General features: G+C 36.7%; 1 protein-coding gene across 1 annotated transcript in view; it reads left to right on the forward strand.

Annotated features, from left to right (window-relative positions):
* The window catches only part of GRIA2 (glutamate ionotropic receptor AMPA type subunit 2), a 182,884-nt gene extending 160,136 nt beyond the window's left edge, over nucleotides 1-22,748 (forward strand). Inside the window, exons 13-15 of the mRNA XM_027866825.1 lie at nucleotides 1,892-2,065; nucleotides 2,208-2,396; nucleotides 22,596-22,748. Coding sequence (XP_027722626.1) covers nucleotides 1,892-2,065; nucleotides 2,208-2,396; nucleotides 22,596-22,748 — 516 coding nt within the window. The remainder of the gene's footprint in view (nucleotides 1-1,891; nucleotides 2,066-2,207; nucleotides 2,397-22,595) is intronic.
* The last annotated feature ends 4,690 nt before the right edge of the window (nucleotides 22,749-27,438 follow it).

Here is a 27,438-nt window from a genome sequence, read left to right on the forward strand (position 1 = left end):
CTATCTCATTAAATGCCCATCTCTTTCCCTGGAAGAATATGTTCAATTTTGCTGGGTAGTTGATCTTTGGTTGTAATCCAAGCTCCTTTGCCCTACAGAATATTAAATTCCAAGCCCTCTGATCCTTTAGTGTAGAAACTGCTAGGTCCTGTGTAAACCTGGCTGTGGTTCCATGATATATAATTTTTTTATTTCTGGCTGATTGCAGTATTTTCTCCTTGACCTGATAATTCTGGAATTTGGCTACAATATTCCTTGGCATTTTCATTTTGGGGTTTCTTTCAGGAGATAATTAGTGGATTCTTTCAATGATTATTTTACTTTCTGGTTCTAGGACCTCAAGGCAGTTATCCTTAATAATTTCTTGAAAGAAGTTGTCAAGACTCTTCTTTTGGGTTATTGCTTTCAGATAGACCAATAATTCTTAAATTATCCTTCTGGATCTATTTTCCAGATCAATTATTTTTCCATTTATCTTTTTTTTTTAATTTTTTATTAATTTATTTTGATTTATCAACAATCACTTCCATAAGCTTTTGAGTTTTAAGTTTTTCTCCCCCTGCCTCCCTCCTTCCCTCTTTCTCCAAGACAGTGCACAATCTGATGTAGGCTTACGTATACATTCTTATTAAACATATTTTCACATTAGTGATGTTATAAGGAAGAAGTAGAACCATAAGAGGGAGGAACCATAAGAAAGAGGAAACAAAACAAAACAAAAGGGAAAAAAAATAGCAGATAGTATGCTTCAATCTGCATTCAAACTCCACAGTTCTTTCTTTGGATGTGGATAGCATTTTCTATCATGAGATGTCTTAGATCCGTGCATTGCTGAGAAGGGCTAAGTCTATCAAAGTTAGTCATAGCACAATGTGGCTATTACTGTGTACAATGTTCTCCTGGTTCTGCTCACTTCACTCAGCATCAGTCTAGACAAGTCTTTCCAGGTTTTTCTGGTCTGCCTGCAAATCATTTCTTATAGCACAATAGTATTCCATTACATTCATATACCACAACTTGTTCAGCCGTTCCCCAATTGATGGGAATCCCCTCAATTTCCAATTCTTTGCCAACACAGAAAGAGCTGCTATAAATATTTTTGCACATGTGGGACCTTTTCCCATTTTTCTTATCTCTTTGTAATACAGCCCTAGAAGTGCTATTGCTGAGTCAAAGGGTATGCATATTTTTATAGTCCTGTGGACATAGTTCCAAATTGTTCTCCAAAATTGTTGGATCATTTCACAACTCTACCAACAATGTGTTAGTATTCCAATTTTCCCACATCTCCAATGTCAATTGTTTTTCCAATGAAGTATTTAACATTTTCTTCTATTTTTTTTTCATTCTTTTGATTTTGTTTGACTGATTCTTGATGTCTCATAGAGGTATTAGCTTCCACTTGCCCAATTCTAATTTTTAACAAATTGTTTTCTTCAGTGGACTTTTGTACCTCCTTTTCCATTCAGCCAATTATATTTTTTGAAGAATCATTTACTTCAGTCAATTTTTGTCTTTCTTTTTCCAAGCTGTTGACTCTCTCTTGCATACCTCTTTCTTTTCACATTTTTTTTCTTATTTGACTTTTAAAATCCTTCTTGAGCTCTTCCAATAAAGCTTTTTGGACTTGGTTCCAATTCACATGTTTATTTGAGGTTTCAGATGTAGGTATATTAACAATGTTGTCTTCTTCTGAATTTGTGTTTTGGTCTTTCCTGGGAGCATAATAATTCTCTATGGTCAGTATTTTTTTTCTACTTCTTGCTCATGGTGCTTGCTGATTTCCTGGCTTTTAAAGTTGAGCTCTCCTGCTGGAGCACAGGGGCACTGTCCCAAGCTTGTTGTGTAGTGGACCAGGGGCCTGTATGGCTTTGTATGCTGGGGTCTTTAGGTGCTGGCAGCTGGAGGCTGTAGGGCTCTGGCATTTTACCTGTTGCTGAGCTGGGATCCCAGTGGTGGTGTCTGGCTTGTGCTGAGGCCAAGTGGGGTTTTTCTGCATTTCCCCATGGCTGCCCTAAAACAGGGGGAGGTCTGGGTGCTGGAGGATGCCTGCCCTCTAGCCTGTGTATGTGGGGAAGCAGGGGAGGTTCTCTGCTGTAGGATACCTGCCCTCTCTGGGTTTCATTGAAGCTCGGGGAGGTTCAGCCGCTGGAGGATGCCTACTGGCCTGAGACTGCACTGAAACGCTTGGAGGTCTGTTCCTGGAGGACTCCTGCCCACCCAGGGCTCCCCTGGAACACAAGGAGGTCTGGGTGCTAGAGGATGCTTACCCACCTAGGGCTGTACTGAATCACATGGAGGTCTACTGCTGGGTGATACCTGCACATCCCAGTCTGCATCGACCCAAGTGGTGGTTCTCAGAGCTGGAGTCTACTGGTTCTCCCAGCTATGCTAAGGCACGTTGGAGGTCCTGGTGTTAGCCTTTGCCTACTCCACCACTCTGGTACTCAGGATCTCATGCCAGTTTGCTGACGTGGGGCTTACTTCTGGCTAGCTGGGACACTTCCTACCCTGGAATGGGCTCCCCTTTTACCATAGTAAAATGAACCTTTCTTGCTGATCCTCCAAATTTCCCAGCCTAAGAGACTGTTCAACCCTGTCTTTCTGCTGGCTGTGCTGTTTGAGGATTTTTCCTAGGCCACTATTTTCTGGTTTGTTTGTTTGTTTATTTTTCTTTCTTTCTTTTTTTTTTTAAAGTCAAAGGGGGAAAGTGATAGCAACTTACCGATTACTCTGCAATCTTGACTCCAGAAGAATATTGCTTATTTCCAAAAGTCTTTTCTTTTTGAGGGGACGCATTCACAAATCAAATGTTAATCTTGCTCTTGTTCCCTGTATCTTTCTCTTGGATAGGAACTGTCTTTCCTACCCCAAAACTTTATCCTGTACATTCCAAATATCTTATCTTGATCTCCAATTTCTATCCCTTGTGCTTCCTTGTAGTGATTTTAATGTCACAGAATCATATGACCTCAAAGTTTGAAAGGAATTCAATGACTGTGCAGCCCAAACTACATTTTAAGAGGAATTGGTTTTTTTTTTCAATTTTAATCAGTTGCTGTCCATTGATTGCCTAAGGATTTCTAAAGAAGAGGAATCTATTACCTTCTGAGGCACCAGATTTTATTCTTTGATACTCCTAATTTTGAGGAAGTTTATTTATTTTGGGGGGGAATGGTTTCTATTGATTTTAAATCTACCTCCCTTAAATTACCATTCATTTTTATTTATACCCTCTGGATCCAAGAACAAATCTATCCCCTCTCATATAACATTCCTGCACTTATTTCAAGTCAGCTATCATATCCTCTCTGAGACACCTCTAGATTAAACAGTTCCAGTTCCTTCAATGGTGGTATGGATTCAAGTCTATTAACCACCATGGCTTTCCTCTTTTGGCTAAATATGTATAATTCTTTTGTCATGGTTTACAGTCCTTTTACTATCAATGTCCTTTCTAAAATATGAAGTCCTAACTGAGCATAATAATCTCTTTTTGGGCTTACTAGGGCAAAATACAGTGGGATTGAATCCTTCAATGTCTTCATTCTTTAATCTGTAGTTGTTGTTTTTTTATTTTATAACTATGATATGATATGATATATATTTTATGACACTATTAAATTTCCTTTATATGTTTTTAAACATCAGTCCTTGTTCTTCCAAGAGCACTGGATTTGGAAATCAAGGTCCTGTCTTGAGTCCTGTCTCTATCACTTATGTCCTGAATGATCTTGGGCTAGTCACTTTCACTCTCTCATACTAATTTCTCAGTCTGTTAAAACTAGTTGATTGGATTAAATGAGCTCTAAAGTTTTTCTAGCTCTTCATATTATCTGAATTCCTTGATCTACATCACCACTCCTTTTTTCATAGATTGTAATTTTCTATTAAAAAAAGTATTTTAAGTTAAGCATTACCTTTTTATAATTCAATTGAAAATCATCTTTTAAAAGCTATGTTCCAGTACAAGAACTGTGACTACTGCCATTTTGTGCATGAAATGAGTTTCACAAAATGCCCCCACAGCAAATATGAAAAACATTCTTACATTAGCTTTGAAATGAATTCAGTTCAGGGATGTGGGAGAGTGGGAAAGAGGGAAAGAAACAGTAACCCTGGGTCACAAGGAGACTGTCTCTTTGACTAGGAGAGGAAGGTTGACAGCTTATCTGTGTTCAGTGTGGAATCTGGGGAAAGGAAGTAGATGTATTATTTCTGGTTTCAACTTCTTATTCTTGCTATGTGCTAAGCTTAACCATTTCTGGTTAAGATGTGGGAGAAACATGCATTGTTTTAGTGCCCCCTAAATGTCAGAATCCTTGGGAAAATTCTAGTCAACCCAACTTTGGTATGGTTCTGCCAAACATTGCATGAGGTACTGGGATAAAAAGACAAAAATAAAACAAAACAAAACAAAATCATTCCAGTTCTCAAGACACTTTCACTTTATTGGAGTGGGTGATACCAAATCTATTGGACTTAGAGTCAATAAAACTGAGTAAGAATCATACCTTAGACATTCATCAGCTGCTAGAGTTAGATTTACAGCTCTAGTTTCCTCATCTCTATAATGCAGGTAATGATGCTTGGACTACATAACCCAAGGTCCCATTATTGTAAAAGCATTTTGCATACCTTAAGTCATCATGAAACATGAGTTATTATTTTCATAATTATAACAACTATTATTGTTCATCACCAATATCCTCATATCTTTCATCTTATTTCTATAACTTTTAAAAGTCATTGGTCTTTCCTCCAGCTTTTCTAGAATATTCTCTCTTTTAAAAACAAATTAAGTATTCACTACCTTTCTTTTGTTATTGCTAGAATGATGCCTTTTTATTAACATTATGATTAGACTTAGTTTATGTATATCAGTTCCTTTTTCATATTTACACTTCTGTTTTTCAAAATTGACAGTATTTTCTTGATTTTTATGGACAGAGCAATAGGTTAAATGCACAGTAAAGGGCAATATGGGCAATGCTGCTTCATTCCCTTGGTACTGTAATTCTTAATTCTTTTTTTCAACTACCTTATGAGTCCAGGGATGCTGCTCCTACTGGCTCATAATGATCTCACAAATTTCAATAGCTTAATAAATAGATCCTTTCATTCTTTTTAAGAGAAAACATGGTTTATTTGACTAAGATCTTTTTAGTGATATAAATATTACATAATAGCCTTCCTGTCTTCTTTCTATGGTATTTTCTATTATTTATCGTAATTTTATTACAGTCAACTATTTTCTACTCTTCAAGACCTGTTTTTGTGCCTTTGATTCTTGAAAATTTTTTCCCAACCTTTGTTGGATTCCCATAAATATCATGTGTAAGGATTTTTCTACTCAGATTCTTACATCTTCCCTCTCTTCTTTTAAGAATTCAAAGTACTCAGTTATACTGTGCTAGTCATTTCACTGTTCCCTAGGCTACTACATATTTCAGTCCAAGGTTTACTCCAAAATCCTCTCATGTTTTGGCATGCATGTGGTTGTGTTTTCCCCTCTATAAAATAGGGGAAATAATAGCACCTACTTGACAACATTTTTGCGAGGATCAAGTCAGATAATGTGGACAGTGGTTTGCAAACTTTAAAGGAGGTAAATGTAACATCCTCTAATAAAAATTAGCCTGTTTTAAGCATTGGAGAAAATATAATGACCCCTGGCACATAGTGAGCACTATATAAATGTTGCTATTATTGCCATCATCATCATCATCATCATCATCAAGGTCTACTTTGTTTCCTTTTTTCCCCTTGACTTCTCTTTCAACTCTTCAGCTTTAGGGTGTTTATTTTAGATGAAAAAAATTTGAAATCAGTCACAATTGCTCTTAGCCCTTAGTAGGAAACATTCCTAATACATACACTGAAGTTAAGTTCTCCACCTAAGTTTACATTTATATCTCTCTACTTAACCACTGACCTCTTTACAGTTGAGAAAAAATTCAATTTAATGGGAAGGTTTGCTTAACAAACCTTTTGATTATATTATAGCATCTTGTAAAGACAGGCATTGAGAAGTTTCAAAAGTTGGGGAAAAAAACCTACATTTTTTTGGACTTGTCTCAGCCTTTATCCTGCTCTACACAATAGTTTTCCAGCCAAGGACTCTTCTTGATATCTCCCCTCTCTTGCTACATCTCAATGCTTCCTTTGCTCCATCCTTATTCTGACCTCTTGAGTCCCAATGCTTAAAATCTTATCTTTCTCAAATTGTGAGATAGCTTCTCCATTTTATACAAAGTGCTTAGGGCACAGTTTCTCACACTGTGATTTTGAATAATTCAAGGAGATATATGGGCCCTATTCAAACTCTGTATGGATTACATGATTCAATCAAAAGAAATATTTTAACCTAGTCAAGGTACCAGAGGTAAAGGAAATAAATCTTAGCTATTATTAATATCATTAAGAATATAATTATTTATCCTGGTATTATTATTACCAGGGGAAGCTAGTTGGAGTGGTGAATAGAGTGCTGGACCTGAAGCCAGGAAGACCTGTGATCAAATCTGGCCTCAAACACTTACTAGGCACAACCTCTGTCTGCCTTAGTTTCCTTATCTGTAAAATGACAATAAAAATAGCACTTACTTCTCAGGGTTGTTGTGAGGATCAAATGAGATAATAATTGTAAAGTTCTCAACACACTGAGTGACATACAGTAAGTGCTATATAAATGTTAATTAACAACAATAAAAACAATAGACAATATAGCCTTCAGTGTCAATGGTGCTTTCCCAGTGATACTATAATTATTTCTTATCCAGAATGTTTGCTGCTCTTTTCCTCTTTTGTTTGATACCCTATTAGCCCATGTTCTTTCTGCTCTCTTTGTAGCCTTTTCTTGCTTCTCAAACAGTTCCATATAATCTACTAAATTATTGATACTTCCTCTCTCTTTGTCCCTTTTTTCCCCTCAAATTTCACCACCATACTTCTTTTTCTTCTTCATATGTAATCTGATATTTCTGCCTTATTATTTCCAAATTCACACACACATATAGACATATATGTATATACATGTGTAAACTTATATACCATCTATATACTATTTCAATATTATGCATATATTGTTATTAAAAATAAATAGTTTTGTATTTTCTACTATTACATTGAACTTTACCAAGATTTTTTCTTTCGTTTTCCCATTTATTTGAAGTTTCATCTTTATTTTTTTTTTGGTAGGTTTCAATCCATTAATTCCTGGCAGATGTAAACACATATAATATATATTATCTCTTTATGCCCTTGAGTTACTGCTTCCCTTGAAAGTTTACTATTCATCCTTTTGTTAAATGTAAAATGTCTCACAGATCTCTAGAAACCTAAAAAAGGGAGTTCTTTCATTCTTTGAACCATTTTATTTAATATTTTTGTTTATCTTTTCTGTTATAATAGAAATTTGTTTATATGCCACATACTTCAGTAAAATTCATCATATTTTGAGGGTTTATTTTAGCATTTGTCATTGCATTGGCAGAATAAGAGGCATTTCAACTTTTATAATTGTCATTGTTTATCTATATATAAACCTCTACATATAAACCTATATATAAACTGGACACTTCCCTTTTTGGAATGCATACTTCTAAGAATGTTCATTAAAACTATATTTCAATGCTTCATCCTTGCTTAATGGTAACCTAAGGTTCTCAAAGACCATTCATGAGGAACGCAACATAGCAGATCAAGTTGGAAAGTCTTCTTTTATGGGCTAGGCAATTACAATTCAAGGGTCAACTTAGGTAAGTTCACAAAGACTCATCAATAGTAGTCTGGCCAGTGAGTAGATCACTTTTTCAACCATATCAGTTTAATAATGACTGTATGGGGTTGTGTTCTTCCTCAGAGGAAGGAGTACTTACACAGATGAAATAATGGATCTTTGAAGTATTTTGGACCAACTACATCATATTGTCTATTTAAATGCTATGTAAATGCATCATTGGATTTTACCCTGAGTTCTCAAAGACTATGCCACCAGATCTGGATGGTTCTGTATCTTTTTCATCCAAAGATGAATCTCACTTTCACAAAGTGGCTCATTACAAGAAGGTTGGCTTCCAGCCAATTTGCTTTTTTGTCCATGGCAAATCAGGAATACTATAGGTTAGGTTTGAGGAAGGCTTTATACTACATTTGGGAGAGTAACAGCCCTATGGATGAAAGCAATGATGCCTGAAATAATTAACTATTGAAGCAATTGTATCTCACTTCTTATCTGCAATGCTATATTCTTGTAGACTATATAAATACGTAGGTCAATTTTTTGTAGGTCAATTTTTGGTTACTTCATACTCCTCTGTCCACTATTTCATGCTTGGAGAGAATCAATAAATCTCTTTCTACTTAGCCTACAATGTGGAATCATTAAGTTCTTTCTGAAATCTTGTCTCCCTTTCCTTTTATACCTTCTCCACAATTTGACCTATTTCTTTTGGCATTTTGAAACTTTTGTTTCTAATGATGATGACAAATATATCCCTTAGACTTGAATCATATTAGTTAATGATAATACTTTTTTTTCTTTTGATTCTTCTTCTTCTTCTTCTTCTTCTTCTTCTTCTTCTTCTTCTTCTTCTTCTTCTTCTTCAATAAAACAGCTCCCATACTCTGTGAAGATTTTTATTTTGGACTCTCACCTTATTTGATCTTCTACCTTCTTTGTGCTACAAGGAGTTCCTCTACTCTTCCTGTAGCCTTATAAAAGTTACCATGGATAAATCAGGATTATATGTTTTTTTTTCTTCCCACTTTTCCTCATTCTTCTTTGGTACCTCACTTCCACCTCCTTGTCTAACTCCTTCTTCAGCTTCTTCTTCTTATCTCCCATTTAACATTCCTTTTCAGAAGTGACACTCACCACGTGTTGAGGCCTAATCCAGAACTCTGTATATCCAATTATCTACTTCTCTCCTTCCCCTTGACACTGGCCTTCTTTCTCCAATTGGCTTTTATGATTTATACTCAAACCACGCTCCAACTGTTATTAGCCTCAGTGTGTCATTCCACATGAATTTATGAAGGCTCTTCTATGAGCCAGGAAGAGTATTAAGTGCTGGGAATAAAAATTAAGGTAAAAGACAGTCTTTTCTCTCAAGCAACTCATAGTGTTATGGGAAAGACAACATGAAAATAACTATGTATGAACAAGCAATTTATAAGATCGATTGGAGGGAAGGTACCAGCAATTAAGAAAGACTTAAAAAAGCTTCTTATAGAAGGCTGGATTTTATCTAGGACTTACAGGAAGTCAAAAATGCTAAGAAGAAAAAAATGATATAGGAAGATAATGCCAGATGTGGGGGATAGCCAGAGGAAATGCATTTAGGAGATGGTCTTCACAGTTTCTTGCTCATTTCCTTTTTGTTTCTCCCTTTCTCAGATCCTGAAACCTCTCTCTTCTTCCTTCTGGAATGCACCAGCCACATGGGAAAGTCATTTGTTCCTTACACCAATTCGGCAAATTAAGGGCTATTTGCTCCATTTGCTTGATGAGTCAACCAAAGCTGAATGACTTTCCTGATTTCACAAATGAGGCTGATAGTAGAGGTTGTTGCCTTCTAATCTAGAGCTTCTTCCTTTGCCAAGATTTTAGACCACAAAATATGTTCAATATGATTGTGCATGTATAGCCTACGTCAGACTGCATGCTGTCTTGGGGAGGGGGAAGGAGATGGAGTGGGAAAATTTAGAACTCAAAATCTTATGAAAGTGAATGTTGAAAACTAAAAGTAAATAAATAAATGAATGGATAAATAAAGATTTTAGACCACAATATCATGCCTAATAACAGATATAGGGATGTTGAAATTACACTGCAGTTATAAATATGGCTGAATTTGGCACTGAAAGACATTTGCAGACACATACTTCAGACTGACATGGTCATTAAGTTCATTTCCTGTTTCCTTGTTCCTAGGACTAAAGATAAATATCCTTTCTCCCCACCTTTCTTTTATGACAATAATAAAAACTAAAACTTGAGAGCACTTTCAAGTTAGTAAATCATTTTGTGGAAATTATTTTATTTTATTCTCATAGCAATCCTATGAAGAAGAGGCTCATTAGCCCCATTTTACAGTACAGGCAACTGAGGCTGAGAAGAATGATATGACTTGCCCAGTATCTAATAGTGTCAAAAAAAAAAAAGGTGCTGGAAATAGTATGAAAACTCATGTCTTTCTAATGCCTAGTACAGTGATCTGTGCAATAAAACACATTGTTTTTATCAATAAATGCTCAACACATTCTATTAACCTGATAGCATGTAGAGCTCTTCTGCGTTAGTAACAATATTATTCAAATTTTACTATGATCATTGTTTTCCTGATGCAGCTTTTTTCCTTCAGCCACAACACAAGGAGGCTTCACCTCAAAGGAAACAAAGCTGTCCCTGGGACCTGACTGGTATGCTTGATCAGTCCTGGAAACTCAAGGGAAGCTTCCTTCCCTCTCCCTCCTCCCCTGCCACCCCCACCTTCCCCTATGTCCCTTTCCTACCAATATAGGGTAAGTCTAAGACAAAGCAGGCCCTGGGATTTGATTTGCTTGGCTTCCTTGATGCAGCTTCCTGGTCATCCAGAGGCATAAAATGTCCCAGCCACAAGGAGTCTGTGACCCTCAGACTTGGTGAATTTCTGAAGCCCTCTTGAGTTATATATTGTTGTTTCGTCATTCAGTCACATGTTACTCTTTGAGGTCACATGTACTATGGTCTGTCAATACTGTCTATAAGGTTTTCTTGGCAAAAATACTGGAGGGTTTGCCATTTCTTTCTCCAGGGGATCGAGACAAACAGAGGTTAAGCAACTTGCCTAGGGTCACACAGAGAGCATCTGAAGTTGGGTTTGAACTCAGGTCTTCCTGACCCCAGGTTGTGCACTCTATTCACTAAACCACCTAGTTGCCCAGTAGTTACCTTATCCTGCCCTAATGATCAGACAAATTTCCTTATAGAGACAAAGGTGGACTGAGTCCAGAGAATCCAAGTGTCACTCTATCTTTATTGAGATTCCTTGCTGTGTTAGGGCAAAGTAAACCTTCATATGCTACCGTTCAATGACTTGTGGGTGACTTATTTTGTCCCAATATGGGAAATGAACTAAGGAAATACTAGTGTTAGATCTGTGTCTGTGACAGAGATCCATCTCCCTCACCCCCACCCCCACCCAATAGATAACTACTATTCTCTCTCTTAGGCTGCTGTTTTGAAAGGGGATTTTAGATGAAATACACTTAAGAAAATGATTTCTCCTTGAAAATAATCTAACAGAATGAGTAAAAGGGAAGGAAAGGAAAGCTCAGAAAATCTAACATTAAAAGCCCAACCACATCATGTGGGTCCATGAGTTTAATCAATATCATTTGCTGAGCATTTGTGCTGTAAGGGATTTAGGTGGGGCAGACTCTTCTAGGGATTGTATCAGAATTATAGCTCCATGTACTAACATTAAATTACATAGATCAGTATGGATGTAGCACTGGGATCATGCAAATCAGTGAAAGTGATACAGCAATTAACAAACTGAGAAGACATTTCAGAGCTTTTCCACTGAGTTTGAGCCATTTTTCATCCTTTGGTGTAATTGTAATTATTTCCCACCATTTTGTCATCTGGTTGTCAGAGATATTTAGTGTTTTGAAGTCATCATCAGATGTTAGGTCCTGTGGAAGGTTGTTTCACTGACTAACCAGTCAATGTGAGATTTAATTATCGTACAGAAACATGGGCAACATTAAGGAAAATGGTCTTAATCTGTTTTAGAGTGGCATTAGTCAGGATGTTGCTCTTCTTGCAAATCAGTGGAATTTATGGAATAATCAAAGTATTAAAATCTATATTTTCTCTAGAAAAATCTATAATGTGTCCTAGACCATTATTTATATTTCACGAAACCAAATTATGATGTACTAAGATTAACTATGCCCCCCCCCCTTTTTTTAAGCTAAACCCATTCGCTGGGCTTTGCACTCAACATTCTCCACAGAGTCACAACTCACTGTTAGATACTGGTAGATACACCACTCACATGTGGATACTGTTCTGATTTACGGTACAGATGGATGAGCAAAGTCAGGGACAACCAGATAAGTCCACTTAAGAAAACAGCTAAGGAAACTCCTGGAAACATAACAGACAAGACTGGCATTTACTTGTGCCAAAAGAAATCCCTTCTAAAATACCTGTTCCAGGCACTGTCAGTCTAATGTCCTTCACTACTTAATCCCATCTATTCTGTATATCACATGGCTTTCTATTGGAGAAGGCTTGTGTGTAACAATCATGTAGAGACTATTTACTTCACTTTTGCCAACACTAGGTGGAAACTGTTACAATACAAAAATATTGTGAGTTCCAACAGCTCTAAGATGTCAAATAAATTTCATATACTAAGACCTAGTAGATGAGTATATTCAATTAAATAAGAATTTCGTAAGCATTGACAAGGTGCTTTGGGCACCAGGGCTACAAAGACAAAACCAAAATAATCTTTGCTCTCAGGGAGCAATTCTATGGAATTCTAAGGAAGGGATTAATGAATAATATACACATAAAAATTTAAATACACAATATGTACAAAATAATAGGCTGTGTTCTCATCAACACAGGAAACTCCCTGTGTGAGAACTATCTTCTCTGATACAGATTAACAACTTCTCTGTATAAGAGAGTTACCTAGGATACTAAAAGGGTAAGTGACTTGACCTGGGTCACACAAGACAGTGTAGGGTAGAAGAAACATTAGAATCCAGATCTTCCTGATTCCAAGAAGTAGCTCTACATCCACTGAATCTTTCTGCCTCTTGAAAGCAATAAAGCAGATATATCCATATTCCATTCTTATATTTATTGCATAAATATTTACTGAGCAGCTATTCTGTATAAGTCTCAGTTAAATACTAAAGGAAATGCTTTGCTAGTACAAAAAATATTTGGAACTCAGAACCTTTATCATCTTAATTTAATATATGGTTTGTCATTCTTCCTAGCCCTGCCCCCAGCAATGCTCCAAAACATATTAGAATAACATCTCCATGTAATAAGTGAAAATAGTAAATGCCTTGAAGTTCACATTATTCACTTTACATTATTTTTCAAACTTAACAAAAGTTGAACTCCATTCACAAAATAGTCTAGGAAAGTTCCCAGGATACTAGGCTTTAAGGAAGATTTTTCAAGGATTGCTTCCTTCCTATTTACTAAGAAGTGCAGACTTCCAACTGATTGCTGCTGATCACCCTCTGAGACAGAGTGGATTTAACATTAGTCTGAAGGGTCAATGGATAATGCTTAGCACTTGGTGATGAAGTCTATGGCAGAGTCAAGCAGAGGCATCATCTGTTCAGCCAGGCAAAACTTAAAAGTCGGGTTTTATATACAGTTACACACTAAATCTTTAAAATTTTCAACATATAATCTTTTCACTTATCACAAAGTGAATACCTGCAAATGACAGAAAATGGAATTTTCTGACATTAAAAATAAACACATTTATTAAAATTGTACTAAAAAGTGTTATTTCTTGCTCCATTCTTCATATCATTTGTAAGCTAGCTATCCAACTTGTATAACATTAGAATTGGATCTGGTCTAGGCTATGCATTGATGTTATCTATCCTCTATCTGTCTCTCTGTCTACAGATAGAGATAGATAAAGATACTGCATTTCAATATAATTGGTTTCCTTCACAATCCTATATATTTTATTGTATGCACTTAAAATGTTATTTTGAGAAGGATATTAAGAACTTGTGCCAATAGCTGTGATTACATCACATCACAAATCTGAAAGAAAATCTTTAAAAGCAAACAAACAAACCCAACCTATTTGGTCTACATAGTATCAGATATTAGGATACAATTATAATCCTATAGATACAACTGTTCTTATTATATTTTCATATGGGGATAGGGACTAGAACTCTTATTTCAGTGGTATAATGAACTCCCTTATGAGAAATGTCCCTATTCTAATGAAGGTCAGCACCTTCTTCCCAATTTTTTATTAAAGATCTGACCAGATGAGCCCTGAGATGCTAAATGACTTTCCCCCAGTCACATAGGCAGCAAGTGTCATAAACCAGACTTGAATGCAGATTTTCTCAAGGCTAGGTCTCTACCCACTACACTATCCTGCCTTTTTGAAAAAGTTCCCCCTCCCCCCGCAAAAAAAAAAAAATCTTTTGTTAGGCATGTCATATTTCAGTGACCAGTAATGATTTTTCTCTGTGTATCTTTTGCACTTAATCTATCTGAAAATGATTTTAACTTCACCCCCCCAAAAAAAAGAAAGAGAAGAGATTAAAAAACAGTAAATCATTACAAAGAGCAAAATATAATGGAAGCATTTTTTTATGGCATGGAAATTGACCCTTGACAGCTTCATTCTAGAAGGGAAAGCAGCATTAACTCCCACAACCTAGAGAAAAATCACTGTCATCATTCCCTGATGAAAGATTGCCAGAGATGGCCATGCTCATCGGTCAGGAGAAAAGAGTAATATTTGATTATCTTGAAAAATTATTTTGATTGTAATCTCATTAGGGAGAATTATGTATTCATGTGTTCTCAGTAAGAGACTGTACTTTAATATTTGCAAGGAAAGGAGTATGATTAATTTGTACTTTCAATCATCCTGGTTCAAGATTTGATAATATTTGTTGGAGAGTGTTTTTTCCATTTTATGAAATGGTATTTTGAGTAATCTCCTATTATACAATGCTTTATTGTAGAAACAGGGTGGTGATAGATCGCTATTACCCTTTTTTATAGCAGTGCCTTGTCATTTGTTTTCCTTTTTATTATTTTGAAATGCATGTAAGGTAAAATTCAGCTGTTCCCCAATCTGTTTTGTTCCATTTATCATTAAAGAAATCAATTTTGGAATTTTACAGACTTGGAAATGAAAACAAAAATGAGATGAAATTAGATTAGTGGAAAATATACTGCTCTCTATTTTTGGGAAGCCAAAACTCTTTTTGGAAACAAGAGAAGGGGTTCTTAACCCTTTCTGTGTATCACAGACAACTTTGGCAAGCTGGTGAAGCCTATGGCCCCTTTCTCTGAATAATGTTCTTAAATTCATAAAAGAAAATATACAAGATTACAAAGAAAATCAGTCATACCAAAACAGAATTATCAAAGTGTTATTTAAAAAAAAAATTCATGGAACCCAAGTTATGAAGCCCTGTTCAAGATCCAGATATATCATTATCTGTGTAATCTCAAGCAAGTCATGACACTTCCCTGGGCCTCAGTTTCCTCATCTGCAAAATGTATCTGTTGGATTAGATAAGTTCAAAATTACCTATATTCTCTGATTTTAAAATCATGATTCTACAACTTGAATATACATTTTTATACTTGAAACTAGATAATAACTAAGAATGGATCAGTTATTTTTGTTAATTTGTGCTAATTTATGCTTTATTTTTGTTAAAACATAAGTAATTATGTTAATATTATTAGCTCATATTTCTATATGGCTTTGTAATTTACATAAGCAGGAATATAAGCAAAGGGAAAATTTAAGATAGATATGTTGTTCTATTAGCCATAAATTATTCACTTTGAAGTATCATCAATTCCAGTTTAGAGTATTAGCAAATAACAAAAAGTTGCCTTTTATTTAGAAATCCTTTACCAAAAATGTACTGGTTTTCCTTGAGGGAGAAGACTGCTCTCTTGTTAGGTACATTCTGATACAGATTAACTCTTTTTAGTGATAAAGGGAACGATTTATTTCACTGAGGCAATAACCTTGTTATACTTGCAATCTTATATATGACAAATAACATAGATGATGTTGGATTTACAGTTAGGAAGACCTGAATTCAAATACAGACTCAGACATTGACTAGATGTGTGACCCTGGACAAGTCACTTAACCTCATCCTGCCTCAGTTCATCATCTCTAAAGTAGAGATAACAATGCTTCCTGTCTCATAGGATTGTTGTTAGGATCAAATCAGTAAACTGCCTGGCAAACTTGAAATGGCTATATAAAAGCTAGCTATCGTAATAACTTCATCATAATACAGAGAAGGCATAATATATGGGCATTGGAATCAGGAAGTCCTGGGTGTGAGTTCCACTTTTGATACAAACTTGTGTAACTCTGGGCTACTTAACCTCTCAGTTGCCCCAGGCAACTCACCAAAGATTACAAACTGTGGAGAAGTTTCTAATCAGTGAATTTCCCTAAGAAAGCTCCCTACAAGAATTCAATCTCAGGCCTGCTCCAAAACAAATATACAAAAATATTCTTATAGGTGGTATAGACTCATCTAGCTCAATCCCCCTTATTTTACAAAATGAGGAAACTGTGGGTGAAGAGAACTGAAATCTCCTCATATGTAGTTAGGTCAGGCCCTAAGCTTCTCTTCTCTTCATCCATTGCTTACAAATGCACAGTCTCAGAGTTGTAAGGGCTGTCAGAGGACATCCTGTCCAATATTTACCTGAACAATGGTCTCCTCTGCAACATAATTGAACTTATTTTCACATTAGTCATGTTGTAAAGAAGAATTAAAACCAATGGAAGAAACCACAAGAAAGAGGAAACAAGAGAGAGAGCAAAAAAGAGAGAGAGCAAATAATATGTTTTGATCTGCATTCAGACTCCATAGTTCTTTTTCTGGATATCGATAGCATTTTCCATCATGAGTCCTTTGGATTCCTTGCATTACTAAGGAGAGATGAGTCTATCAAAGTTAGTCATCACATATTGTGTCTGTTACTGTGTGCAATGTTCTCCTCATTCTGTTCACTTCACTCAGTGTCAGTTTATATAAGTCTTTTCGGGTTTTTCTGAAGTCTGCCTGCTCATCATTTCTTATGGAACAATAGTATTTCATTACATTCATATACCACAACTTGTTCAACCATTGCTCAACTGATGGGCATCTCCTCAATTTCCAGCTCTTTGCCATTGCAAAAAGAGCTGCTATAAATAATTTTTGTACATGTGGGTCCTTTTCCAATTTGTATAATCTCTTTGGGATACAGACCTAGAAGTGGTATTGCTGGGTCTCAAAGGGTATACACACTGAATGACATCTTGAAGCATCTTTTAAGATTCATGTACTAGCTACTCTAGTTTCCAAGAACAAGATATTGTTCCTTTCCTTGAAGAGTTATGTAATCAAGTTTTACTAGTGTTTTTGTTTTTGTTTTTGTTTTTGTTTTAGGCAACTTGGGTTAAGTGACTTGCCCAGGGTCACACAGCTAGTAAGTGTCAAGTGTTTGGTCTGAGGCCGGATGTGAACTCAGGTCCTCCTGACTTCAGGGCCAGTGCTGTATCCACTGTGCCACCAGCTTCCCCCCTTTTTTTGTTTTTGTTTTTGTTTTTGTTTTAGAAGTTTTACTCTTAAATAAAATTTGACATGGCTTTTCAAAGCACTATATTGGTGATTTGGGTAGTCATTTACCCCAAAGATTAGTGTTTCAGTATGTTTCATTTAATTTAATGGGATCATAGATTTAGAACTGGAAGAGAACAGAGATCATTTTAGCTAACTCTATACATGTTTTTGATAAGAAATTAGTAGTTTAGCATGAAATGTCTAGCTCACGGTCACACAGGTAGTAGGTGTTAAAGCCCAGATGCAAATTCAGGTATTCTGACTATCACCTTAAGTTTCATAGTTCTATGCCATGCTATACCATTGTATGTCAAAGTGAAGAAGCTCAGGGTAAGCTTCATGAAGACTTCCTTCTGTGTCAACTCAAAGAGTGAGATATGTGCCCTTTGGATGCCCCTTAAACTTTTTCATCTCTTTATTTCTCCATGGATAAAATGGAGATTTTTCAGTCATGTACTCTATCACAGCAGCTTTTGTAAATAAATAAGGTAATAAGACAGGTCCAGCCCTGTGAGGAACTAATAATTTGTACATGATGGTGTATAAGTTATGTCAGGTAGAGCTGACAACTTAATGTAGATATACCTCATTATGCTATGTATCCAGGGTTATTGAATTGATGTCTTTCAAATTGGTCCAGTGCCATTTGTCTTGAAATGAAGACTAGGTTATAACATCTAGTACTTGAAACCAGGAGGGAGCATTTGTGTTATGGAGAGTGGGTATTTAGGAAGAATTTCAATAAATAATCATCTCAGGACATGAGCTATATGGGAGGCAACTAAAGAATGGAAGGGAAGTAGCTAGGTTCAACTAGCATAAGGTAGTTTTCTAAGTGCCGGTAGCACAGCAACATAAAGTATAAGCATTAGGACTGAAAAGGAAGGACTGGAGAAGCTGTTACATCCTTTTTATTTCCAACCAGATTTCCAGTCATCCAATCATTCTAATCTTAAGGAATGGTTCAGACTCCCCCCACATTATTGAATGCATTGAGTCAGCTGGAGGGGGAAATGCATCACGTGAATAATCCTGTGCTTCAGTTACCTGTTAAGTACGGCGCCAGCTGTCCAATGGTAGCCTGATTCCCAGGGTACATCTGGAGGGGGTGGAAAGATGCCAAACAGGAAGAAAGACAGGAGTAATTATGTCTTTGAAAATCAACTAGCCATTCCATCAACTAGTGGAACCATCATCCTTAAGTTTTTAGAGGGAAAAATGCTAACTGGATCTTCTCTGAATGCTAGTAGTTCCTTTTTCATTTGATTTATTTTTATTCCTTCCTTTATTCCCTTGCTGGTCCTTGTCTATCTTTCCCAAACTATTCTCTCTCTCTCTCTCTCTCTCTCTCTCTCTCTCTCTCTCTCTCTCTTCTATTTTTTCTCCCTTATAACGCTGCCCCCAAACTTCCAGTATATTAGCTCTACCCCTATCCTAAGCTGGTTTTCTGAGACTGTCTTGAAAAAAAAAATGGTAATTTTTCCTTTACAAAGCTCAGTGAACCACCATGAATTGGCCAATGACTAATTCCATTCATATTTTATTTATCACTTAGTCTGAAATGTGTTTCAAAATTTCCTTTGTATATTCATTCTTCACAACTATCTTGATAGATGGCCAGCTTTTTAGTCTCAATAAAGGATAGAAACATAGAAAGTCAAGAGAAGAAATTCAGTCCTTATGTCCTTGAATTTCCTTGCAAGCTTTTAGCTTGCTTGGCAATGTTAATTAAGATAGACTTTTTAGAACTGGAAGGACCCTGGATCTTTTAGGATGGCTGATATAAAACAGTATGGGATAGTGGAGAGACAGCTTGAATCAAATTTCAGTTCAGATTACCTATGTGATCATAGAAAAGTAACAACCTCCCTAGACCTCAATTTCCTTATATATAAAACAAGAGGCCAAGGCTTGATGACCTCTAGGGTATCTTCTAATTTTAAGTCTATAATACTATGACTTATATAAATATCTATATCTATATCTACATATATCCTTACATACATATACACATATATACATGTATACATATTATACATGCATACATACATACACATGTATGTATATGCATATATGAAAAATGAGGCCTAGAGTTCCGGAGAGCATGGGATTTGCCTGATGACATGTAGCTATTCAGTTTCAGGACTAAATTAAGAACTCTTCTGTTTTCTCCAAAATACCACCTACCCTATCCTTATGGGCTTCTTGAATTCCAAGCCAGTGGAACAATTATTCCACGCTCCATGTAATGTAGGAGCCATTCACTGATCAAGGTTTCTTCATTTTTCTCTGTACATCTGGGGTGGAGTTCAGGACAGAGCAACAAAGCAGCTAGGTTTAGGATCTGTTCCCCTACCATTCTGATCTCTGTCAGATGATAATACTTGAAGTTTGTTTTTGTTTTGTTTTGTTTTGTTTTGTGACTGCTCTATAGTTTAGAGGTGTGATTTTGAACCTCTGTTAGTGGAATTTATTTTAGTCTGGAGTAGCAAAACTACAGGATTCCCATTTCTACTCTATCTCTTCTGACTTTTTAGATAAGTGTACTGCTCTGGTTGAGGAATAAACTATCTCATCCTATTTCAACTTTACACATTTTCTGTTAGAATTCATTGGAAGGTAAGCTATTTAACTGTTTTTGCTTTTTTCTTTGTATCCCTAGCTCTTAGCAGAGTACCTGACATACAGTAAATGCTTAATAAATACATTTTTATTGATCTATACTTTGAAAATTCATTAATTTATTTGTAATGAACAACAAATGTGAAGTGTATAGATAACTGGCCTCAGAATTAGAAAGACCTGGATTCAAATGTGACCTCTGATACATACTGAATGTATGTTTTGGGGTAGATAACCTAGGCTCTCAGTAGCCCCAGCAAACTCTCTACGATTGTAAGTTGTAGAGCAGGTGCTGATTCACATTTGTAGAGGGAGTTCCCTCTCAAGGAGTTCCACTAAAACTAATGAAAACAAGTCAGATTAAACAATAACAACAATAACAACAACAACAAACAAACAAACCCACAAATATTAGTTAGTTGCTTAATTACAAAGAATTGTTTAAATCTGTGAAGTGAAAACTCTCTTTAGAAATTTTCATTATCATGAAGCCCCTCAATCTATCTTCACACACTTTTCCATTCATGTCAAAAATATGCTTTTGCCTTCTTTGTGGTTTTCTTCACATTCCTCATAGGTCATTCCTCATAGAAAGCAAACAACTGGGAAACAGGAACTATCTAGTTTTATTCTTTCTTGAGCTCTTGACAGCTTTGGACACGGCTGGCCGTGCCCTCCACTGGGTTATGTTCTCCTTCCTGTGTTTCTATGACATTACTCTCTCCTGCTAGTTAAACTACATATCTGACTTCTACTCTTTTTCAATCTTCTTAGTAGTCATTATCGATGTTCTGACTCTCAACTGTGAAAGCCCATCAAGGCTCTGCCCTGAAACCTCTGTATTTCTCTATCTACCCCTTTTCTTTTAGTGATGTTATCAGCTCCCCTGGGTTCAATCAACAAGCATTTTTAAGCACCATTTATATTCTATACACAATATGTGGTCAAGGAAGATACAAAAACATGGCTATTTTATGATCATCTCTAAGAATATGAGTCTATATGCCAGTCCTAATCTCTCTCCTTGACTCTAATTCTAGAGTCCAGTTTCCTGATAAGTAGGTCTGACTGGTTGTCTTATGGTCATCTCATACTCAAGATGTCCAAAATGGAACTCATTACCTTCCCTCTGAAACCAATTCTCATCTAAAGTTCCCTATTTTTATTAAGAAAAACATTATCTTTTCACCCAGGTTTGCATCATCAAGGACATAACTGTTTCTTCTCCTCTCCTCTCTTTTCCTCTTGCTTTCATCTCCATCTCACAAGTTGCCTAGTCTTATCAGTTCTATCTCCAAAACATCTCTCATTTCCATGTTTCTCTTCCTACTTTCACATGACCCTCTTTGAGAATGGTCCTCTTTGAGAATGAAGGACAAATCACAGCCTGCAAATAGTCCAAGCTTCCCTATTTGGGACCCAGCTGGCCAGTTCCAGTTGGCCAATTCCTCTCCCCTCCCCTCCCCTCTCTTTTTCTCCTCTCCTCCTCTCCCCTTACCTGAGGGTGTTCTGCCCAAAAGAAGGTAAATTTCAATGATCAAAACCTATCTAGTTAACTTGGGATTTACTGGCTAGATTTCTTTCTCAAAGACCAAGCCTTAAACCTAATTCACTCTGGATGTCATTGATTGGACAACGAGGTCCTTGCCTTGCCCAAGAACCAATAAATGGTTGTTTTTTAGTCACTACTTGCTCAGAGTGAATGTAAATAGTAACTGTTTCTCTTTTGGCCAGCAACCATTAGGGTGTTCCCCTCCTAGCTTGATTTTTCTTCTTGTTGTTTTTTTAATTAAAGGGGCCATCCCTTGACTCACTTCTTAAAGAGGCCTATTCACTGAGTGGGCATTACCTCACTCAAAGTGAGAACCTGAAAAGACCTTAGCCTAAAAAGGGCCAAGGTCTCCCACTGCATCCTAGGCCATCTCCAGTCATCCTGATCTATATCTGGCCATTGGACCCAGATGGCCCTGGAGGAGAAAGTGAGGCTGGTGACTTTGCACAGGCCTCCCTCACTCAAATCCAATTCAACTGCAAATCATGTCATCATCTCCCTGGTGTCATGGTCCTCTTCCAGAAAAAAGGAAACTGCATAACCACAACAACCTTAGTCTAGGCCCTTATCAACTTTTGATTTTACTATTACAACAAGCTGCTGAGATCCTGAATTTTAGTGTCTTTCCTCTCAAATCCATCCTCTACACTTCTGAAAAAATAATCTTTCTAATCACATTACTCCCCTGTTCAAGAACATTCATTGGCATGGCTTCCATTGTAAAAATGAAAAATCTCTCAATTTGGCTCTAGCCTATACTTCCCTGCTAACTTTACATTATTCCCATTTATGTACCCTACGTTCCCTGAATCATTTGTTGTTTCTCAACTTGGTGCTCAATCTCTTGTCTCCTCTCTCTCTCTTTTGCATGTGCTATTCCCCTGTACTTAGAATGTACTGTCTCCACTTCTTTAATTACTAGCTTAGTTTCCTTTAATGCTCATTTCATATACCAGTTCTTAATAAAAAGCCCTTTCTAGGTACTTTAAGCATGAGAAATACTAATACTAAAAAGTTAGGTTTCCACAGGACGTTTCAGTTTCAAGGTGGTGTAAAATCACAAGCACCATCGACCAATCAGCTTTTAGAAGAAGAAACCGGCCTAACTGCAAAGCTCCCGATAAAGCGGGCCCAGGCTGAAACCAGCTCAAACCGGTCAGGGTCAAGGGACGGCAACCGACTTTTTTTTTAACATGCTTACTTAATTAGCTTCATGTATATTATCTGACTTACCTCAAGGAGGGGACTTTGCTCATTTACATAACATGGGACGCATGACAAGGGATGGGAAACATGTCAAGGAGGAACATGGATGGGTGGTTCAGGAAGCTTGTAACCCGGAAGAGTTCAGACCGATCCAAGGTCTGAGGAAGGCAATGCTAGGGGCTAACAGTATAAAGCTTGCTCTCCCTTCTCTGTAAGTATGCTTCTCTCATTAAAGGGAAGGTGCCTGCTCTTGCAAGAGAACACCACAGTTTTGTTATTGGGCCCAGAGTTGAGCCTTGCTCTAGTTGGGGAGGTGGTTTGGTGGTCTCGTTTATAACATTAAGTCTTTATGCTCTGGCTCCTCTCCAAAAATGGTCATACATATCATCTATTTACATGTTACATTCCCTTATTGGAATGTAAGTTCCTTAAAGGCAGCAGTTCTTTTTTCATTTGTCTTTTTATCCCCTCTTGGCATATACAAGACACTTGTGCTTCTATGACTTGCTTATTCTAGGACAGTGAACATGTGTTCACTGAAAGACAATACGCTGATCTTTAGCCCATCATCATCATTTAATTGTGTAACATTTACTGAGTAGTTGCTGTGCATACGGTCTGGGAAAGAGTACGAGGAAATGCTAAGTGGACTAGTTTGGTGTCATAGGACAACCCTGCTACCTGTGTGGCCTTGGATAAGTGCCTCATTGAGCCTTAGAATTCTTACAGGTAAAACGAAAGAATTGGCCTAGACAGCCTCTGAAGTCCCTGTCTGCTCTGCAGCAATGATCTTGTGATCTGGAGTAGGTGCAAAAATAGCAAGGATATTTCCAAATTGGGTTAATTTTCTCCCTGGATAATATTATTATATTCTTTCAACACCTGCCAGAGTATAAAATTACACTGTATTTTGTCACTTTTTCCATCTCGTCTTGATAGAGGCCATGTTCTCACTCTAACCACAAGTATCATCCTTGGCTATTTTTAAGTTAGAGAGAAATGTAACATTTCTGTAGAAAATTCTAATATGTGCAGTTGAAAAAAATTGATTAGCAAGGACAGATTGTCTAAACTTTAAAGAGACATGGATTTCTCTGTACTTCTGTCATGGTCTATTACTGGGAATAAAGGGTCTTAGCAGAAGAACAAGATGGACTGGTCAGTGTTGCAAAGAATTAGGTCATCTTTTTGGTATGTTTGACCTGGAGCCTAACTGGAGACCCTCAAGCAACATGGAAGAGGAGGCAATGACGTACTGGGAAGCATACTGGGCAACTGCTGACACCTCTGAAGGTCAGGTGGACCAGAAGATTTCCCACCCCACCCCCACCAACCCGTTCAGACCCAAGGACTAATGCTTTAGAGCCAAGGAGGCAAGCTAATACTCTCTCCAACTCACAGGCAAGGACAGGCACCTCAAAGTGCTCTTAGAAAAGAGCAGAGAAGAGATATAATTGAGCACGTCACAGCATTCATTTCTTCATGAAGTCAACATCTGGATTAAAAGTGTGTTTAACCAGTGAGTTCAATAGTGAAAGGAAAAAATCATTGTATGTGGAGAAGATGTTAATTCTAGAGACTATTACTTTGACTTTGACTTCCACTATAATAGCCAGTCGCAGTGCATCATCAGCTAACTGGTGCACTGGAAACATTGGTACAGATTTTCTAATTTTTTTCTTTGTGATATTTGGTTGTTGAGTCATTTTTCAATTGTGTCTGACTCTTCATGACTCCATTTGGCAGTGTCTTGGCAAAGATACTGGAGTGGTTTGACTTCTGCAGCTCATTTTACAGATGAGGAAACTAAAACAACGGGGCTATGTAAACTCAGGTCTTCCTGACTGCAGGTGTAGCACTTTATCCACTATGCCACCTTGCTTCCCCGTTTAGGATATTAAAGCCATGAAATCTTGCAAGTGATTGAAGAGTAAGATCTAAAATTATTTTCCACAAAGTCATCCATCAGTAAAATAACTTGTGTGGGGTTTTTTTGTTTGTTTGTTTTTGAGTAAAGGTATACAATTTTTAATCTGGAATTTATTAACTTGTTTTTCCCTCCTGGGAATGTCTGTGATATAGGAATGGCTTGATAATGAAGCAAAGTAAGGATGTCTCCAGGAGACTTGTGAAGTTACGATTTTGTCTTCAGTCACATTAAAGGACAATTTTATCTTACTCTGTATCAAAAGACATATGAGAAGAAAAAGGAAGGCATCATTACAGCACTGGGCTATTACAAAGCCTTTAATTGACAGTAAAGTTTGGGAAAGCATGATCGGGAGAAACTAGAATTTCTTTCTCCGATATTGCCATTTTTCTGTGGGATTTGAGTGCAGTCGTTTAGAGAGACAAGGACTTGAATTAAGATGACCTCCTGAGCTCCCTTCAAGTCTTATCATTTTTATATCCAATAGCTTTCAATTTCACTGTAGAAAAAGATATGGCTAATAAATTGTGTCTTAGAATAAGACCACCTAGGAGTTAAAAGGCAAAAGCAGCAATAATAATTTTGAGCAACCCACTATGGGATTCAGATGAAGATTTGGGAATTCGGAACTATGTCTGCCGCAAAGAAATATCCAACTTATCACCCTTTTGTTCCATCTGAAGGGTTACAAATAAGATTGCCTGATAAATATTCCCCCTTTGTCTTAGGAGATTTCTGAGAGTATATTTTTCAAGCTTTCTCAAGACCATTCTCATAGACAATGATGTATTTATACTTTTAAGAATGTGTCAGAGTGGATGGGTATTTAATCTTTACTTCTCAGAAGCCATCTGCTGTGGCACTGATCGACATTTTAAATTTCAATATGTGTTGAGTCTAGCAGCAGGGTAATCTTCAGCAGCTAGATTCAAAGTTCATTTCTAGCAGAGTCAGGCAAAGGGAGTAAGTCAGGCAAAAGTATCTTCTAGCCAAGTTGCTTTTTCAAAACCAATCATCACTCACGTGACTTTACGGATTGAGATGAGGCATAGATTTCCGTCCTTTGGATCCACCTAATGTTAATAAAAGCATTGATGACTTCTTTGTTGACTCAGATTTCCCTGGCAATTTACAGGATTTGTTTCACCATGGAAATCTGATAGAAATGGAAGAAAGCATGAGAAATTCAGAAACCAAGATCGTTGCTTTCTTTAATAAGCAAGCTTCCATTTTCAAGTGTTTAATTTCTATCAGAGTGACTGCCTTTCATTCAAAGTAGATGACTGTCTGCTAGAAACCAGGGAGTCAACTTGGAATATGTGTGTGTGTGTGTGTGTGTGTGTGTGTGTGTGTATGTATGTATATATATATATATATATATATATATATCTGCTACAACAAACCTGCTTCTAAGGCCTCACAATTTTTTCCTCACTTTTGAAATGACTTTTGTACTTCCCATTTGTTTTCTGTTCCTGTTCTTGCTCAGCTAGTTCAGATCTTCATTGTCTTCATTTCTAGATAACTCTATCAGTCTCTTGCTGGCCTTTCCCCCATCAGTTTCATCTACTTTCTGCTGTCAAAAACTATCATCCTTAACCATTGTTTTCATCATATCACTCTACTTAAGCTATAACTGTTGTTCATGTTATCACACCAAGTCAAAAATATTGTGCTTGCTTCTGAGACTCTTTCTATAATCTCACTGTAATCTTATTTCCAACAACTGTGTTCTTTGGTCTTTCTATTCTAGTCAGGACAATTTCCAAATTTCTATTCCAATTTTTCCTGACTCCAAGCTTACCATGCTACACAATGTATTGTATTACTTCTATAACAGTTTCTTTCTTTCTTTCTTTCTTTCTTTTTTCTTTCTTTCTTTCTTTCTTTTTCTTTTTTCCTTCTTTCCTTCCTTCCTTCCTTCCTCCCTCCCTCCCTCTCTTTCCTCTCCTCTCCTCCTCTCTCCTCTCTTTCTCTCTTTCTCTCTCTCTCTCTCTCTTTCTCCATGTGACATAGTAGATAAAACTCAAGTGGATAAAACTCAAAATAGATAAAAGGTCAAGAAGACTTAGATTCATACCTTTCCTCTGACACATACTATAGTCAAATCTCTTAATCTTTCAGTGCCCTAGAAAACAAAGATTCAAAGCACTCATTCATTTACATTGGTGGAGGGAATTTCCAAGTTAGAAATAACAGGTTCAGATTTTTTAAAATGCAGCTATATATTTATATACACAATTAGACGAAAGCTGTTTCTACAGAACGATATTAATACAATTGCTGCAGAACCATCCCAACCATCAATTCTGGTCACATTACTCAGTCAAGGTCTTTTTATCCAACAAAGATTTGGAAACCTCAGTCAAATATCTCTCCATGCTACAAAGAACTGGGGTTAATCCATTCAGATGAAAAAGATGGCAGAAATGACAAAAGATTTGCTTTTTCACTAAATATAGAAATACAGAAAGTTAATTGGTCCTACCATCAATTGCCTATCATTGACAAAACATGATGTATCTTCTGAAAAATATCTCACATTTCATTTTTGGAGGATTTTTTTTTCTCCTTAGTATAATTTTCTACCCTAAATGAGCAGCACTTTGTTACATCAAAGGACAGTATTGTTAGGGTATTTTTTTTTTTTTACATTTACTACACACTTATGATAGTTGAGCTCTTAAGAAGTGAATACACCTGGTACTGATACACATGATTTATAGGCAAGATTCACACCTGCTGT

This window comes from Vombatus ursinus, unplaced genomic scaffold (genome assembly GCF_900497805.2).
Source record: "Vombatus ursinus unplaced genomic scaffold, bare-nosed wombat genome assembly UNPS02014784.1, whole genome shotgun sequence".
NCBI classification, from domain to species: Eukaryota; Metazoa; Chordata; class Mammalia; order Diprotodontia; family Vombatidae; genus Vombatus; species Vombatus ursinus.